Source organism: Dysidea avara, chromosome 8 (assembly GCF_963678975.1).
Source record: "Dysidea avara chromosome 8, odDysAvar1.4, whole genome shotgun sequence".
NCBI lineage: Eukaryota > Metazoa > Porifera > Demospongiae > Dictyoceratida > Dysideidae > Dysidea > Dysidea avara.
In genome coordinates, this window is record NC_089279.1 from 29179581 (window position 1) to 29193695 (window position 14115).

Consider the following 14115-nt stretch of genomic DNA (forward strand, 5'->3'; position numbering starts at 1 on the left):
CATTGTATATAGAGTTGTACAACACACTTTTATGGTTTTACCATCGGTTGAGCTTCAGTTGTTAACATTTTATCTAGCTAGCTATCAGTTTGACTATTGTGTTAGAATTAAGCTCTTGAATTATGTAAGCTGTTTTTAACAGTATCACCGGCATATCTTTATCAGGTGCGTATATGAAACATTCTATGTTGAACTTCTGCCTTGCCATTACTGAAAAATGGGCACATGTGATTGTGATCCAGTTCTCTTCAATAATTGTCATCATGTCCATGTCGACGCATGCAATATCGATAAATCTACCATCAGACGTCCAGAAAATGTATGGATCACTTCAGAAAACATTAGTAACTCTCAGTATTTATTATATGCAGATTGCCCAATGCCAATTCAATGTTCTTGTCTGCCACACTCATCAAATCTTAATCTACAAAGCCCAGATTTACAGTCAGTCAGTACTGGCATCTTGTGTTCACAGTGTCAACATTCACTTAGTACGGTATTTGGATCATCAAGGTGTATGTACTGTACTCAAGGGCAGATTTAGGGGGGTCCTTGGGGGGCTGAAGCACCCCCTCCAAATTTTACAATGAGCAAGCTAGGAAGCTTCTAGAAGCTGTAGTACAGGTGCAGTTGCATTTTATACACACGTATGGGCAATGAAAAGATGGAAAGAGCAAGGGGAATAGCTAATCTTATCCAAGAATTACTAAGAGGGGTTCAAAATTAAGATCCCTAAAGTGTACTGACTAGTGTACACTTTGTTATAAGGCCATCTCTGTATTAAGGTGGGGATGAAGGAAATTCAACAAAAATTATGGGATAATGTGGCTTCTTGAGTGGTCAGGGCATAAACTGGTCTAGTATGGTTATGCCAGACCATGCATAGGGTAAGATATATATATTATATTATTAGATGATGGTATTAATCCTTAAATATCTAATGTTACAACTCTACTACAGGGGAATACTACAACTAAGGGATTGTCTGCGACTCGTTGTCGCTGTCCTGAAGAGCCTAATACCTCAAGATCACCTTAGCATTATTTAGCCGCAGTGCAACAGAAAGCTGAAGTAAGTTCTTTCTTGCCAGCTTGGGAGGGACACAACTATGAGGGGTGATGACTAATTTTCAGAAATATCATAGTACATTGGACTGCAATCATAAAGTTTCCTGAGCAATCTATTTATGATTATAATTAGTGGAGTAGGTGTATAGATTAATAAAGTCAGAGCTGAAGTAGTTGTTAAGAATTTTGTATAGAAAAATTAAATTACTCCTCTGGCATCTATACAACAGTGATGGTAAGGATAGTAGTGACAGCCTTTCAGTATAGGACTTGTCATGTTATGATGGGAGGAGACGGGTAGCTCTACGTTGTACCTTTTCAACCTTTCTCTGATCTTTGGTAGCAATAAATTAATTAATGGGAATTTGGTGTAGATCAATACTCTCTAGCCATAAATTTTAGATCACTGATCACTCAAGAAGCCATTCAGTTATTACTTTTTTTTGTTGAATTTCCTCCATCCCGCACCATTTCCTCCATCCCGCACCATTTCACAGGAAAAGCCATAGTGTTGGAGCTGGCACGAATGCCACACTATGGAAACTTCTCAGCCACCCTGCAGGTTTAGACTGCTCTTCAGCCTGTGCACTGAGATCTAGCTCGTCATTACTTAGGGACACCTATGGGACTAAACTTATGACCTCAATAGCGAGTAGCCTATTAGTCTAATTACGTTACAGCTAGGGGAAAATCCCTAGCATTTAACATTGAAAATGGCGTTTTCTTCTTTGGTCTCTTATTTCAAAGCTTCAAGTGAGTAGTTTATAACCAGTACATATGTGATTGATACTTGTTATTACTGTATTCTCTATCTGTGCAGAACCATCGGCTTCAAAAAAGACGACGAAGGGTTCGATCTTGGGAGATTCGACAGATGATCCAGTCACGTACTTTCCAAGTGAGGTAGTCTTTCGCATTTTCAGTTTAGTCCCAGAGTACGACCTTCTTCGCAATTGTCAACTTGTTTGCAAGAGGTGGAGAAGCGTCATTACCGATCCCTACTTATGGCAATCGAAAATCGCTCTAACTAGTAAAGTTAGCTCACGACTTTTTGAATTGGGTGCTGAGTTAAAATTGGACTGGGCAAAGCTTTATATGAAAGTGATCAATAAGAACTTGTTGAACTGTTTTGACAAGAAGAGACAACTTAGTTTGTCTCCATGGCAAATAATCAAGAATGGTGGTGATTGTTGGTGTGTGGAAGACATGGCAATTAAAGATGACAAAACACAACTTATCAAGGAAAATGGTGGCAGCAAAAGCAACTATGCTACTTCCTATGGCCTATGTACCAGAAGGCAAATAGTTGATTTGGTGGCAGCAGGCTTACACCCAGAAATCCTTGATAAGTTACAACCTACCATTGAAGCTTCTGAGTGGTATGCTGCCAGGTGGGACTGTGGCTCCACCTACTGGGTACGTGTTACACTTCTTGATGCTAAAAAGAAGAAGATTGTTGAAGACGCTTTTGAAGATACTACTCCACAGTGGGCTGGTGGGGAGAAAGGATGGTGTAAGTACTCCTACTCTTTTAGCAGTTATGGACCTGGTGTACGCTATGTAGAGTTTTGGGATCAAGGAAAGGACACTCAATTCTGGGCTGGACATTATGGCAGTAAAATGGCTGGGGCTGTTATTAAAGTTTCATTTAATTAATTTGACTGGGACTCTGTGCTGCTTTCTTAATTTTTGCATTTCGGTATCATAATTGAAAAGCAAAGAACCAAAAATATTGTTTATCTGAACAAATGTATTAAATTCTTTAGCCACAGTATGACTAGTATAGCGCTATAGCATACATCCACAGAGTATTATCCTGCAATAGGCATGCATGCATGATACTCATGCACATCACTTGTGTATAGTTGTAATAACTTGTGCACCAGAGGTCAGACAGATCACTGTTCTTGAGTTCACCTGAACTTGGAATTTTTTGGGTGGTGTCGGTCCCCTGCTTGAACCATTGTTAAAATATGGGCCAGCTGCCCATTGCAAAACCCACATCCACCGAAGCAGGAACTCATAGCACACAAGGCCAAAAGGAGAACGTCATTCACATTATACACTAGCTATGTTCCTTTGTGGTATATAGAGAGCAATAATTGCCTGGTATGTGCCTGTAATGTTAGCAGGTGCTAGCAGTTTAACCAGTTGTATGAACAGTGTTAATATATACTGGCTGAGTAGTTATTTCTGATTTTGATAAACTTCTGTCACTTGTCCCCTTCAGCAGAATGCTTCCAAATTGGTTGCTAAGTTAATTGTTACAATATTATAAAGCTGTAATTTCATACTCTTCAAGTTTACAAATGGCCCACAAAGAGTTTGACTCAATTATGGCTTCCCTTTAAAACCCCCACATCATAAGATGTAACTAACCACTGAACAATTAATCAGGAGGCATATTTGTACAGAAAAAAAGGGTGGGGCTGAAGAAGTGGCAAGTAGAATCTCAGAGGATTCAGAGGCAACTCACTGTGATAATTAATGTGTACACTGTATAACTAAATTCACGATCAAGTAAATTGTGCCATGTAATGGCACCAAAGTAGCCACAGTACATTTAAGCTTGACAACTTATTACACATACTTACATGATTATAGTTTCATTACTTTATAGCTAATGATGGTTTAATCAGCTAGTGAAGAGCTCCTATATATATATACATAAGTGAGGAAAGTGTCTTATTTATACAATATACAGCGTGTATAGTATATAGACGCACTTTAGTGTGCTTCATGGTAAGTCTAGCAATCTAGAGGGGTCTGAGGGCATGCCCCTCCAGGAAATTTTTGAAATTTAGACATTTCAGCATGGGTTCATCACAATTTTTATATTCAACTGTTGTATTAGAGATGACTGCTCTATTAGGGTATCTTGATATTTATGGTAAGCTCTTGACTAACAAAGTTGCTATTGTCCAACTAAATAATATGCCACACAGGAAATTTTTGAACATTAGGTTTGAAATTGAATGTGTGGCTGATTTCAGCAGTTTATTAGAATAACTATCACTGAATATTTACCTGACACAGTGCTGTATATTTGGTGACTAGAGTATCTCAATTTTGATGTTTATATAGTGTACTATTGATGGGCCAGGATTTCCAGTTACCCTCTTGCTGAACTATTTTGTACTGTACAGCAGTTCTGCACAATATACACATACGTATGTCCACTAAAATACAATGGTAGTAGCTAGCTAGACAGGATCTTTGAATGCGTGTTACATAAAAGTGCGCAATTAGCATGTAGGCTGGTAGTCATTGGGAGTCTTGGGAGTACAGCATTACATGAGAGAGACTGGTGGTAGCTATTTATACAGCTAAAAGTCACAAATAGAAAGATAAAACATCACTGGATGAACACAATTGACATGTATGCCAAAAATTTTTGGAAGAGCACCCCTTGACCCCCCTAAATCCAACACTGATACATAATTATGCACACTACACTACATACAGCATACTACACTATATACACACACTTAACTCCTCTTCTATGCCTGTTGAACAGTTTCCTTAACTCCTTATGGAGGTTATACCCACCTGACCAAAAGTGTTGAACAACCCGACTGTTACAAGACTGTCTATTTAGGCCAGGTGATGGTGAGTGAACCTCTAGGAGGACAGAATTATATAGACACACACAATCAGGGGCTGATCTAGGGGGGTGAATGGGGTGGTGGTCTTGCAGCTACTCATGGGGACATGCAGTGTTTTACTGAAATGATTCTATGAACACTAATCACTAACACTCTATAGCTTTTGTTTAGCTTTAGTCAAAAATTATTATATCAATGTGACCTCTCCATTGTCAATCAGATTCCAACAAGGAGTTCTTGAAGAAAAGTGGTCTGAGTCAATTTTTCATTACTGTGGTATAATTGCTACCAAATCACCCTAGGACCATGGCATAATAATTTGACTACACAAAAGTTATTGAATTACACAGTTAAAGTGGCCGGGTTATTTATTAGAAGGTTGTGAAAAAGTATAATATAAATACAGGTATGTGATCAGTAGATGATAGTTCACATTTATATAGTTAATGGAGCAAACCTAAACTATCATTTCCTACATATCACACACTGTTAAAACTGAGGTGGTCATAGCACACTTAACCAGCAGCACACCCTTGGGGTGCAGGCACACTTTCAGGATATGGTGTGTGAAGCACACAAGACAAGCAGTGTGACCGTATATTAGTGTACATGACACTAAGATTTGTAAATGAAACTGAAACTATTTTCTGCTATTATAGACGATTCTAGTGTTAAAAATTAGATGTTCTTTGGCATCTTCAAAGTTTATCATTTAGAGGTAGTAGGATGTATGTGGTGTGTAGGAGATGATTGTTCACATTTGTCCATTAGTTAGTAAATGTGAACCATCATCTCCTACACATCACATACTCCACCAAAGTATGTGATGTGTGTGTGATATGCACAAATACACATTTTATTGTAGTGACAGCTCAAGTCGGTGAACAAAGCTGGTATGTTTGTATCCGTAATAAAGTAACCAATTTGCAAGAGTAAATTTACTCTTGATTAACATCAACTCATAGAATTTCCATTAGGCCACATAAAGTTAATTTTTTAGTTTCTCATCCCCGCCCGCATCATATTTTCACAACTGCATCAACATTTTTTGCTCTCACACGTGATCCAAAACCACAAACTACACGTGCTTTATAGAAACTCAAAATGGCATTTGTGTTAGTGCAAATCAAATGTTCAACAAAAGTTTTAAAATCGTGGTATGGTTGTTCATTTCCGGAGTCATCTACTCTAGCTGATTTGTATACACATTATTCTGCTGGACAACTCGACGATAGTCAACCTCTGTCGGAACAGTACACCAATGCAACGGTGAAATGCCAAGCTGGCAAGGACAGAAAAGAACTAATACGTGTTAGTAGTGATATATGTGTTGACAAATAGTATCTTCTGTTGGAAACTACATCACTGTGTAACTTTTTCAAAATAAAAACAGTTCATTCATATTTAAATTTTTTTTTTTTAAATTAAATAATTAAAATACCCACCCGCCCGCGTCAAATTTTTGTGGGCAGGTGGATGAGCGAGAAACTAAAAATTAACTTTATGTGGCCTTAGATCGGGCTCGCATTAGATTTATCCAGTCAACAGTAGAGAGATAAAAAAATTATATACTAGTGATCAGTGTGGGCCCGTACATATCTTGAGGTAGCCTCAGTTGAGTGAAAATTTCGTTTTCGGATGGAAACAGCCCAAACCGCGCCGTGCGAATTTTTTTTTTTGGGCACACTTTGGACTTAGAAAATTTTCACGAAATATTTTTTCCGCATAATGTTGTGTACGTATCTCGGATACTGACACGTTGAAGACTAGTTAGCCAAATGTAGACTAGTTAGCAGGGCCAACAACGTCGTGTTCTCCGCCATGGTGGCAGCCACTAGAAAAGAAGGGCGAAAAAATTGAGCCCGTTTAGAAGAACTCTTTTCTCCTGCCGTTTTTTTTCAGAAAGACTGTTCTTACCTTGTTTTTCTCACTGGCTGCCTCATCAACTGATTTGTCAGTGGCGTCTCGCATTACCTGGCAACACAGAGCTATTCACAGGTATTGGTGAAACTGATAATGTGAGTGTGAAGCAGCTTGTGTTTTATTCTTGTGACACCACTGTGTGTGTCTCGTTTTTGTGCATGCTATAATATGACTGTTTGTACCTCCTGCAAGGAAGAACAGCTTAAGCCAATTGCATTGAGTTTAAACAATAAATCAAGTGTGTGTGTGTGTGTGTTACTATACGTGTTATGAATTCTCTCATGGAAGAACGGCTCTGCCAAATGTTCTTGCTTGTTTTTATCTGTTGTACCAGTTATAACTGAACAAAGGATGGTCACTACCTATGTGTGGTTCTGTAAAACCATCTGCGACTGTGATTAAGATTTTTGATTACCTATAATATAACTGGGTTGATTTCATCTGAAATAGGGCTTTGACATTAGTAGAAAGCATCATTATGGTTTTGGTACCATGCATAAGCCACTCGATTGCCTCTTTTGAGGACTCTTAATTCAGTAAACTAATCTCTTGATCCCTTGATTTTGATCACAGTTACAGATTGTCCTACAGGAGTATTGGGACTATATATGTTGTTGAACATCAGTTGTGGTTTTGTCATCTTATTAGTATTACCAAATTCTACTTTCTCAGAAAGAAATATGAAAAATTATTTGCTATTCTATTGTAGTAACAATTAAGTGACTGATATTTGTAGTGACATTAAGTCCCAATAGAAAATAACGTTTTGCTACTTAGAGATGTTCCTTGCCCTATAGAGGTGCTACTGTTTTTATATACGTTAATTCACCTATCAATGTATTACCCCACTATCCCGCCTTTGGGCATATATGGGGATTTCAAACAGCTGAATGTCAAATGACCCATAGAAGGGCAAACCTATTGTGTCAAATCCTCACTTATCCACACAGAGATATGACAAGTTACAAGAAAAAGTACTTGTGTGCTTAATGAATGATTATCAAAATTAATGCCCTATAGTGCGGCAACAGTTTTGTGTCAATTCTCCCTGTAAATACATTGATAGGTGCATTATAGATATTATAATTTTCTTCACCACTATTATGTGGTAACATGGTCATGATTTTGTGTGATGTTGTGTGTATTGGGTATGATGTTCTTATTTGTAGGTGGAAACTCAGATATTGCAAGCTACTGACTAGGGAATTGAACATCTAATGAGGTAACCTAACACACTACAGAATGCCAAGAAATGCTTATTGGATCGAAGTCATCTCATCTTTATGCAATCACTGTGAGAATAAGGACTCATTGTTCCAATTAGTCTCCATGCCAAACGGTTTGTGTGGGGGTGGCAAATAAGCCTTCTAGTCACTGTTGTACACATTCTGTGACCACTGTGGAATGTTGGCAGAGCCAATCAGATTGCCTTGCGGGCTCTATGGTGAAACAAACACCAATTATTCAAATTCTTACTGTAATAAAGGACTGAAGTTTAACAATGCCATAGGCTTAGGATATTTGTTCCCCTTGTACAGAGCTCTTAAAATCATTGGTTCGCTATGGATTTATGAAGTAACAGAATTGTTGTGGAATACCTTCAGTAATGTTTCAAATACATCATGACATTACCAGTACAATTTTCACCTCAGCTTGCTCAGACGTGACTGGCACGGTTCATCCTTGCCACAAAACAATAGCGTGATGTAATCTAATTGCATGTCAGTTTATTCATGGAAAGTATACAACAGTGACCAGATAGTTTATTTCCCGCTCCCACACAACTGTCTGGCACGTAAGACTAGTTAGGTACCTATATACAAATGTTGCAATTTTTTAAAAAATGGCTGCATATTCAAGTTTTTTTTGTTATTCAGACTAAATAATTGTTAAATCAGCAATGATGGGTAAATATGTGGGAGCTGAGGAAAACAGAAAAGAAACTCACTGTAGTTTCTAATAACTATGTTACATACTGCGCAAGAATTGTGATCCACAGATGTGATTACTGTTAATAACCATTTAATTGAGTGACTGACAGGCTACTTGCTGGCTAATGTAGTACATAGTTCTACATATATGACTCAACCATACAGTTAAGGTAAATCTTTTTTACAAATTACCAATCTTTAAGAGGTTTCATTATAGACAAATTTGTAAATTCTCAGTGTTGTCTCTTATACAGGTTCTTGTACAGGAACATTTCTAATATTAATGGTAATTAGAACTGCTCCTGTACAGTATGAGTCAAGCATACTGAACTGTTGAATGACCTAGTGCATGTATAGTATAATTATGTACGTACATATAAACTTATCTGTTGGAACCACTATGTAATGAACCACTACGTACGTATGTAATGAACAGTTTGAGACCAACTGATGAAATCTTACTGAGAGGTTGTTCTTTAAATTGTATTCTATAGGAACCACAGAAATGTTTCTTTATAGTGAAGGGTACTTTAAGAGAGGTTCTACAGTTAGATAATCCATCAATGCGTTTTAAATTCAGGAGTAAGAGTTACATGGTGCAAGTCAAGGTTGTTGACCAACAGGAAGAATTGTCTACAAAAGAAAAGTAGCTAGAGGTACCAAAACACACATAGTCAATGATTGATAAGTGGGTGTGGCTCCATGATAGTCTACAGGCTCCCATAAGCAGGCATAGCACTTTTCTTGATGCCATGCAGACTTTTGTTGCCTACAACAACACAATCCCAATAAGTAGGCATAATACCATAGAGAATGTGGGTGTGGCTCCATATATCTCTTAAGACACCAAAAACATTCTCAAATGGTGCATGAGTACAGCTCCACATTAAGTCCCTTGAAATGCAACCCAAATGACCTGACACTAACGCACTAATAGACCAATAGACCAGTCACTGTAAAGTGTTAATAACAATAACAATAGCACTTCAAGTTCATACATGCATAAAGAAGTACAGTAGATGTACTCTATAAAATTGACGAGGATGCATTGATTTTTATTGCGGAAATTTTGAATGACATGTGCTCCTATAGTACCTGAGAATCTCCTAATTATTTAGGCTATCATTAGTTGAACAAGAGATGATATGGTAACACAATTAGTACACACATAAAGCATCCACTGTAGCTGTCACAACAATGGATTAAATATATCACACCTAATAGAAGTAAATACTTGATTATCTGACCTTCGACTATCAACACACTTACAGTAGATGTGTCTGTTCTATTAGAGTATTTCGTCTAAGGCGATCATTCCATTAGAGTAACTATGGGCTTTGATTATCCAAATTTTGATTATCTGAACTTGTGTCTTGGTACCTAGGGGTTAGGAAGCACTGTACGAGTGATTCTTTACAGCCATCAGCCATGCAGGCATGTAAAGGACAAAAAGTTTTCAAGTACAACTACCTTATAAATCATGGAGTAATAGAAGTACTTCTGCAAATTTACCATTGGATAAAATAGCAAATAACTTGCACTAAATCTACTACACTAACACTAATGCAGCCTTCAGGTGTGAGGATACAGCTAGCATTATTGAGGTGAGCATACACTCTATGTACAGCAAAATACGATTGACTACACTCCAGCAAAAAAAATATATCAATAACATGTGGCCATCAACAAAAATTAGTTGTGTGAAGGTGCTTGACAATACAAACGTGCACACTGGTGCTATTGTAATATACACCTAAATGCAAAACTTCAATCATGTCTTTTGTTGTTGCCGTTACCCTTGAATGCTCACAGTCAAATTGTTCATCATTAAACATAGATCAGTCATCTCACAAGATCACCATAATACGGACTCATTGTTCCACACCTCATTTAGACGAGAAGTAGCTTGGTTAAAATCATTCACAATAACAATGTTAATCCACCTACAAATTAAGAACATCACACTCAATCATAGATCATCACACAAAATCATCACCACATAATAAAGTAGTGAATTATAACCTAATATAATGTACCTATAACATACATAAAAAAAAAAAAAAACATTTCTGTAGTACAAGGAACATCTGAGTGGTAAATTAGGGAAAAATATTACTTTATATTGTGAATTGTGATGTAATTCAGTCTTTAAACTTGTAGTCACTTGATATTACAACAATAAAATAACAAGCACATAATTATCATGCTTTCGTATGTCTTCCTTTAATACTTAATAAGGTTGAGACAGATGCATATGGCTGATTAATTCAAATCACCTTTATTTTTATAGTAATCTCGCTTAAACCATTACAACATGTTTCCATAGTGCATTCCAATGTTCAATTATTATTCTTTAGAAATATTTCTTCACAAATTTTCATGCACTGCATGCTTGTACAATTGAATGTCAATGGGAAATGGTGGATCTGGTAAGCTGCAAGGATTGGTGCATGTTACCATGAAACATCTGATATGTGGTGATCATGTCTTCTCTAATTTTCTGTATACTAAGGTGGGTGGTTGTAAACAATGGAGTCTTTCATAACAATGAAAGTCACTAACTAGTTTTGAAGCTCTGTGTTTAAGCGATTCAACTCTGTTAATATCACCCTAATAATGAGGCCCATAGATTACAGCAGCATAGTCGTAGAACTGGTTGAATCAAAGTTATCTCCAATACAACAAATATCATAGCATCCAAGGACCAAACATCTCTTTATTAAACCCATCAAAAGCACAACTGCTTGTTCACACATATATAATACTCCTGTAAAACTATCCACGACAGCGATCAATCAAGATATCAACACTGTGACGTTATAATTAATTTCTACTGACTTAAAAGAGGCAATCAAGTGGCTTGTATTAGCAAAGCAGTAAATTAAGCTTTGTCCCCTTTTCCTGAGATGAAATCAAGGTTGATTAAATAATTATCTTGATCACAGTCACAGATGGTTTTACAGGACCATACATAGGTAGTGACCATCCTTTGTTCAGTTATAACTGGTAAAGTAGATAAAAACAAACAAGTCATCTAATGTCAGAATTTTTAAAAATTTAAACTCAACACATTCAGCAGAGCCGTTCTATCTTCCATGAGAGAATTCATAATACCTATAGCTTAATCTGGGCTGATGACTCTGTTGCAAGTGGTTTCTTCCGTTCCGTGATTATTGTACGTGGGCGGGTTATCCAGATTAAATACTCTAATAGAGCACTCATGTAAATACTCTAATAATGCAATCAAGTGTATAACAACAATCCTTGCACTGAATTTGAGAACTATTAAAGGCACCAGTAATGTAAATTGTAGCTCATATTGGGAGACTCTCAGTCTGTATGCACATTGCAATTTGATCAGTTTCATGTTTGTACTGAAACATTGACGGCGTGGTGCTACTATGCAGAATGCAAAATTACACTATTCACCACAGTCTTCATTATCAATCAAAGAAATCCATGTTAATTTGTACACATGATACTGTAGTTAATAACATGAGAAGATATTGCTGAGGAGATGATGTGTTCCAACAACTTGCAGCAAATACTAGTCTATAGGTCTATAGTTCGATGGATTAGTACGCGGGCCTTTCTTGTATACTGGTGTTAAATATGCCCTCTTCCAGTCTGAAGGGAGTTCACCCTGATGTATAATGCAGTCAAGTGTATAACAACAATCCTTGCACTGAATTTGACAGCTATTAAAAACACCAGTAATGTAAATTGTAGCTCATAATTATTAGGAGATTCTCAGTTTGTATGCACATTGCAATTTGATCAGTTTCATGTGTGTACTGAAATGTTGATGGTGTTACTATGCAGAATGCAAAATTACATTATTCACAACAGTCTTCATTATCAATAAATAATCCATTATTGGATTAATAAAAAGTACACAAACTAGATGAATAAAAAATTGGAAATTTTAAAATGGGAATAGGGATCACTGAAAAAAGCCACGAAACAAGAAGGGATCACTGGGGTGGTAATGTAAACCACAAATCCCTATTTTGACTCACTTCAAAATGACAAAGCATGTAACTAAAGATTTATGACAGAGAGAGTCAAAATAGGGATTTGTGGTTTGCATTACCACCCAGCGATCCCTTCTTGTTTCATGGCTTTTTTCAGCGATCCCTATTCCCATTTTAAAATTTCCAATTTTTTATTTATCTATAGTTATTAGTGTGACTAATATGGTGTGCATACTACTCTTGTAAGGATGTGCCAGTTTAGACAACAATATCACAGGTGTGTTAGTGTGTTGTGACCACTATTGTATTTACAACAGAGGAATGTGTAGTATGTGCACAGATGTAATAAGTGTTGCCCCGTACTGGGACTGATTACAAAATGCAAATGTTAGGTGCACAAGAGGTCTCACTACTCTTATTTGACTCGTAATGATATTGACTTTCCAGAGTACAAATCAACCTCCCAATGTAAATACTTCTGCTAGCTACTCTCAACTTAAAATATGCACTAGCCACTCCCCCCTCTCCTCCCCTAGTTTATTTTGGATAAGTGCCTGACTATTTTGTTCACTAATAAAGCTGTTGTGCTATCTGCTTTACACTGTACAGTGTGGAGAGTACAGTGTGGAGATTATAAGTTCCTGATGTAAGGTGTTGAACAATGTGACATGCCAGTAGCTGGTGAATCATGTTATCATTATCAACAGTACATGAGGGAGCATACTATATTACTAAGAATTTGTTTTGTACTTTCTTTTTTTGTCAGCTGAATTTGTATATATGTATTGGTTGGTTACCGATTTCATCATGGAGAGGTTCATGTCTTTATCAGCTTTGTCACCTTGGTCGTATATATGAGAGATGATTGGCTGCATACACATGCACTTCTCAGAGAATTATGGTGGAAGCAGCCAAGAAGCAGTGGGGCATACATGATTTAGTGTAGAGGGACATTGATATCAAAGATGATTTAGTTTGGTATGCTTTATGCCAAGAGGGGACATGAGGCAGACCACCTGTGCGGTAAATTTTTCACAACAGAAATGTATGCATGATTATGATCACATTGTATGTGGTTTATATGATTTCCTATATACACGCACATACTTCAACAGTACTAATACAAGTTTTGTTGTATATAGCTATTATACAGTACATAGAGTAATAGCCATAATATGATAAAGATCACACATTCTTGCCTTGAAGAACTGCCCTTTACACATGCGTAAAAATACTTGATCTATCAGGTTGTATCATTGTACAGTTATACTTCCAGCTAAAACTTTATGCATTAATACATGCAATTTTATAACATAAAATGGGCAGGGTATGTTTTGAGAAAGGGACCAATCAGTTCTGTACATCAAAAGAACTTTGAAAGTGAGATGGTCTATATGTTAACCAACCAACAAAGTGACTTCATAGTGACATGAAAGAGTGTCATTTTTATTGATCTTTTATTGCAACTTGGCCACAGTGACTCCCACATTTGCAGACAAAGCATTCCTACAGTGAACACATCTTACATAAGGATTCAGTTATTCCTTGTACAGTTTAGTGTATAAATTCAACTCTCTTATATACTTGACCGTTTTATCTAGCAGTTACTCAGGGT

At 36.9% G+C, this 14115-nt stretch overlaps 1 protein-coding gene across 1 annotated transcript; it reads left to right on the forward strand.

The window, feature by feature from the left end:
* The first annotated feature begins 1703 nt into the window (after window positions 1–1703).
* Window positions 1704–2839, forward strand: LOC136263174 (F-box only protein 44-like). Its single transcript, XM_066057682.1, has 2 exons — window positions 1704–1820; window positions 1888–2839. Exons 1-2 carry the CDS (start codon window positions 1781–1783, stop codon window positions 2721–2723), a joined length of 876 nt encoding a protein of 291 aa, XP_065913754.1. The 5' UTR covers window positions 1704–1780; the 3' UTR covers window positions 2724–2839.
* The last annotated feature ends 11276 nt before the right edge of the window (window positions 2840–14115 follow it).

Excerpts from the sequence above, each read along its gene's own strand:
- LOC136263174 (XM_066057682.1), top strand. The coding sequence starts at position 1,781 with ATGGCGTTTTCTTCTTTGGTCTCTTATTTCAAAGCTTCAA. Across the intron at positions 1,821-1,887 it reads CTCTTATTTCAAAGCTTCAA|AACCATCGGCTTCAAAAAAG; the intron begins GTGAGTAGTTTA and ends CTATCTGTGCAG.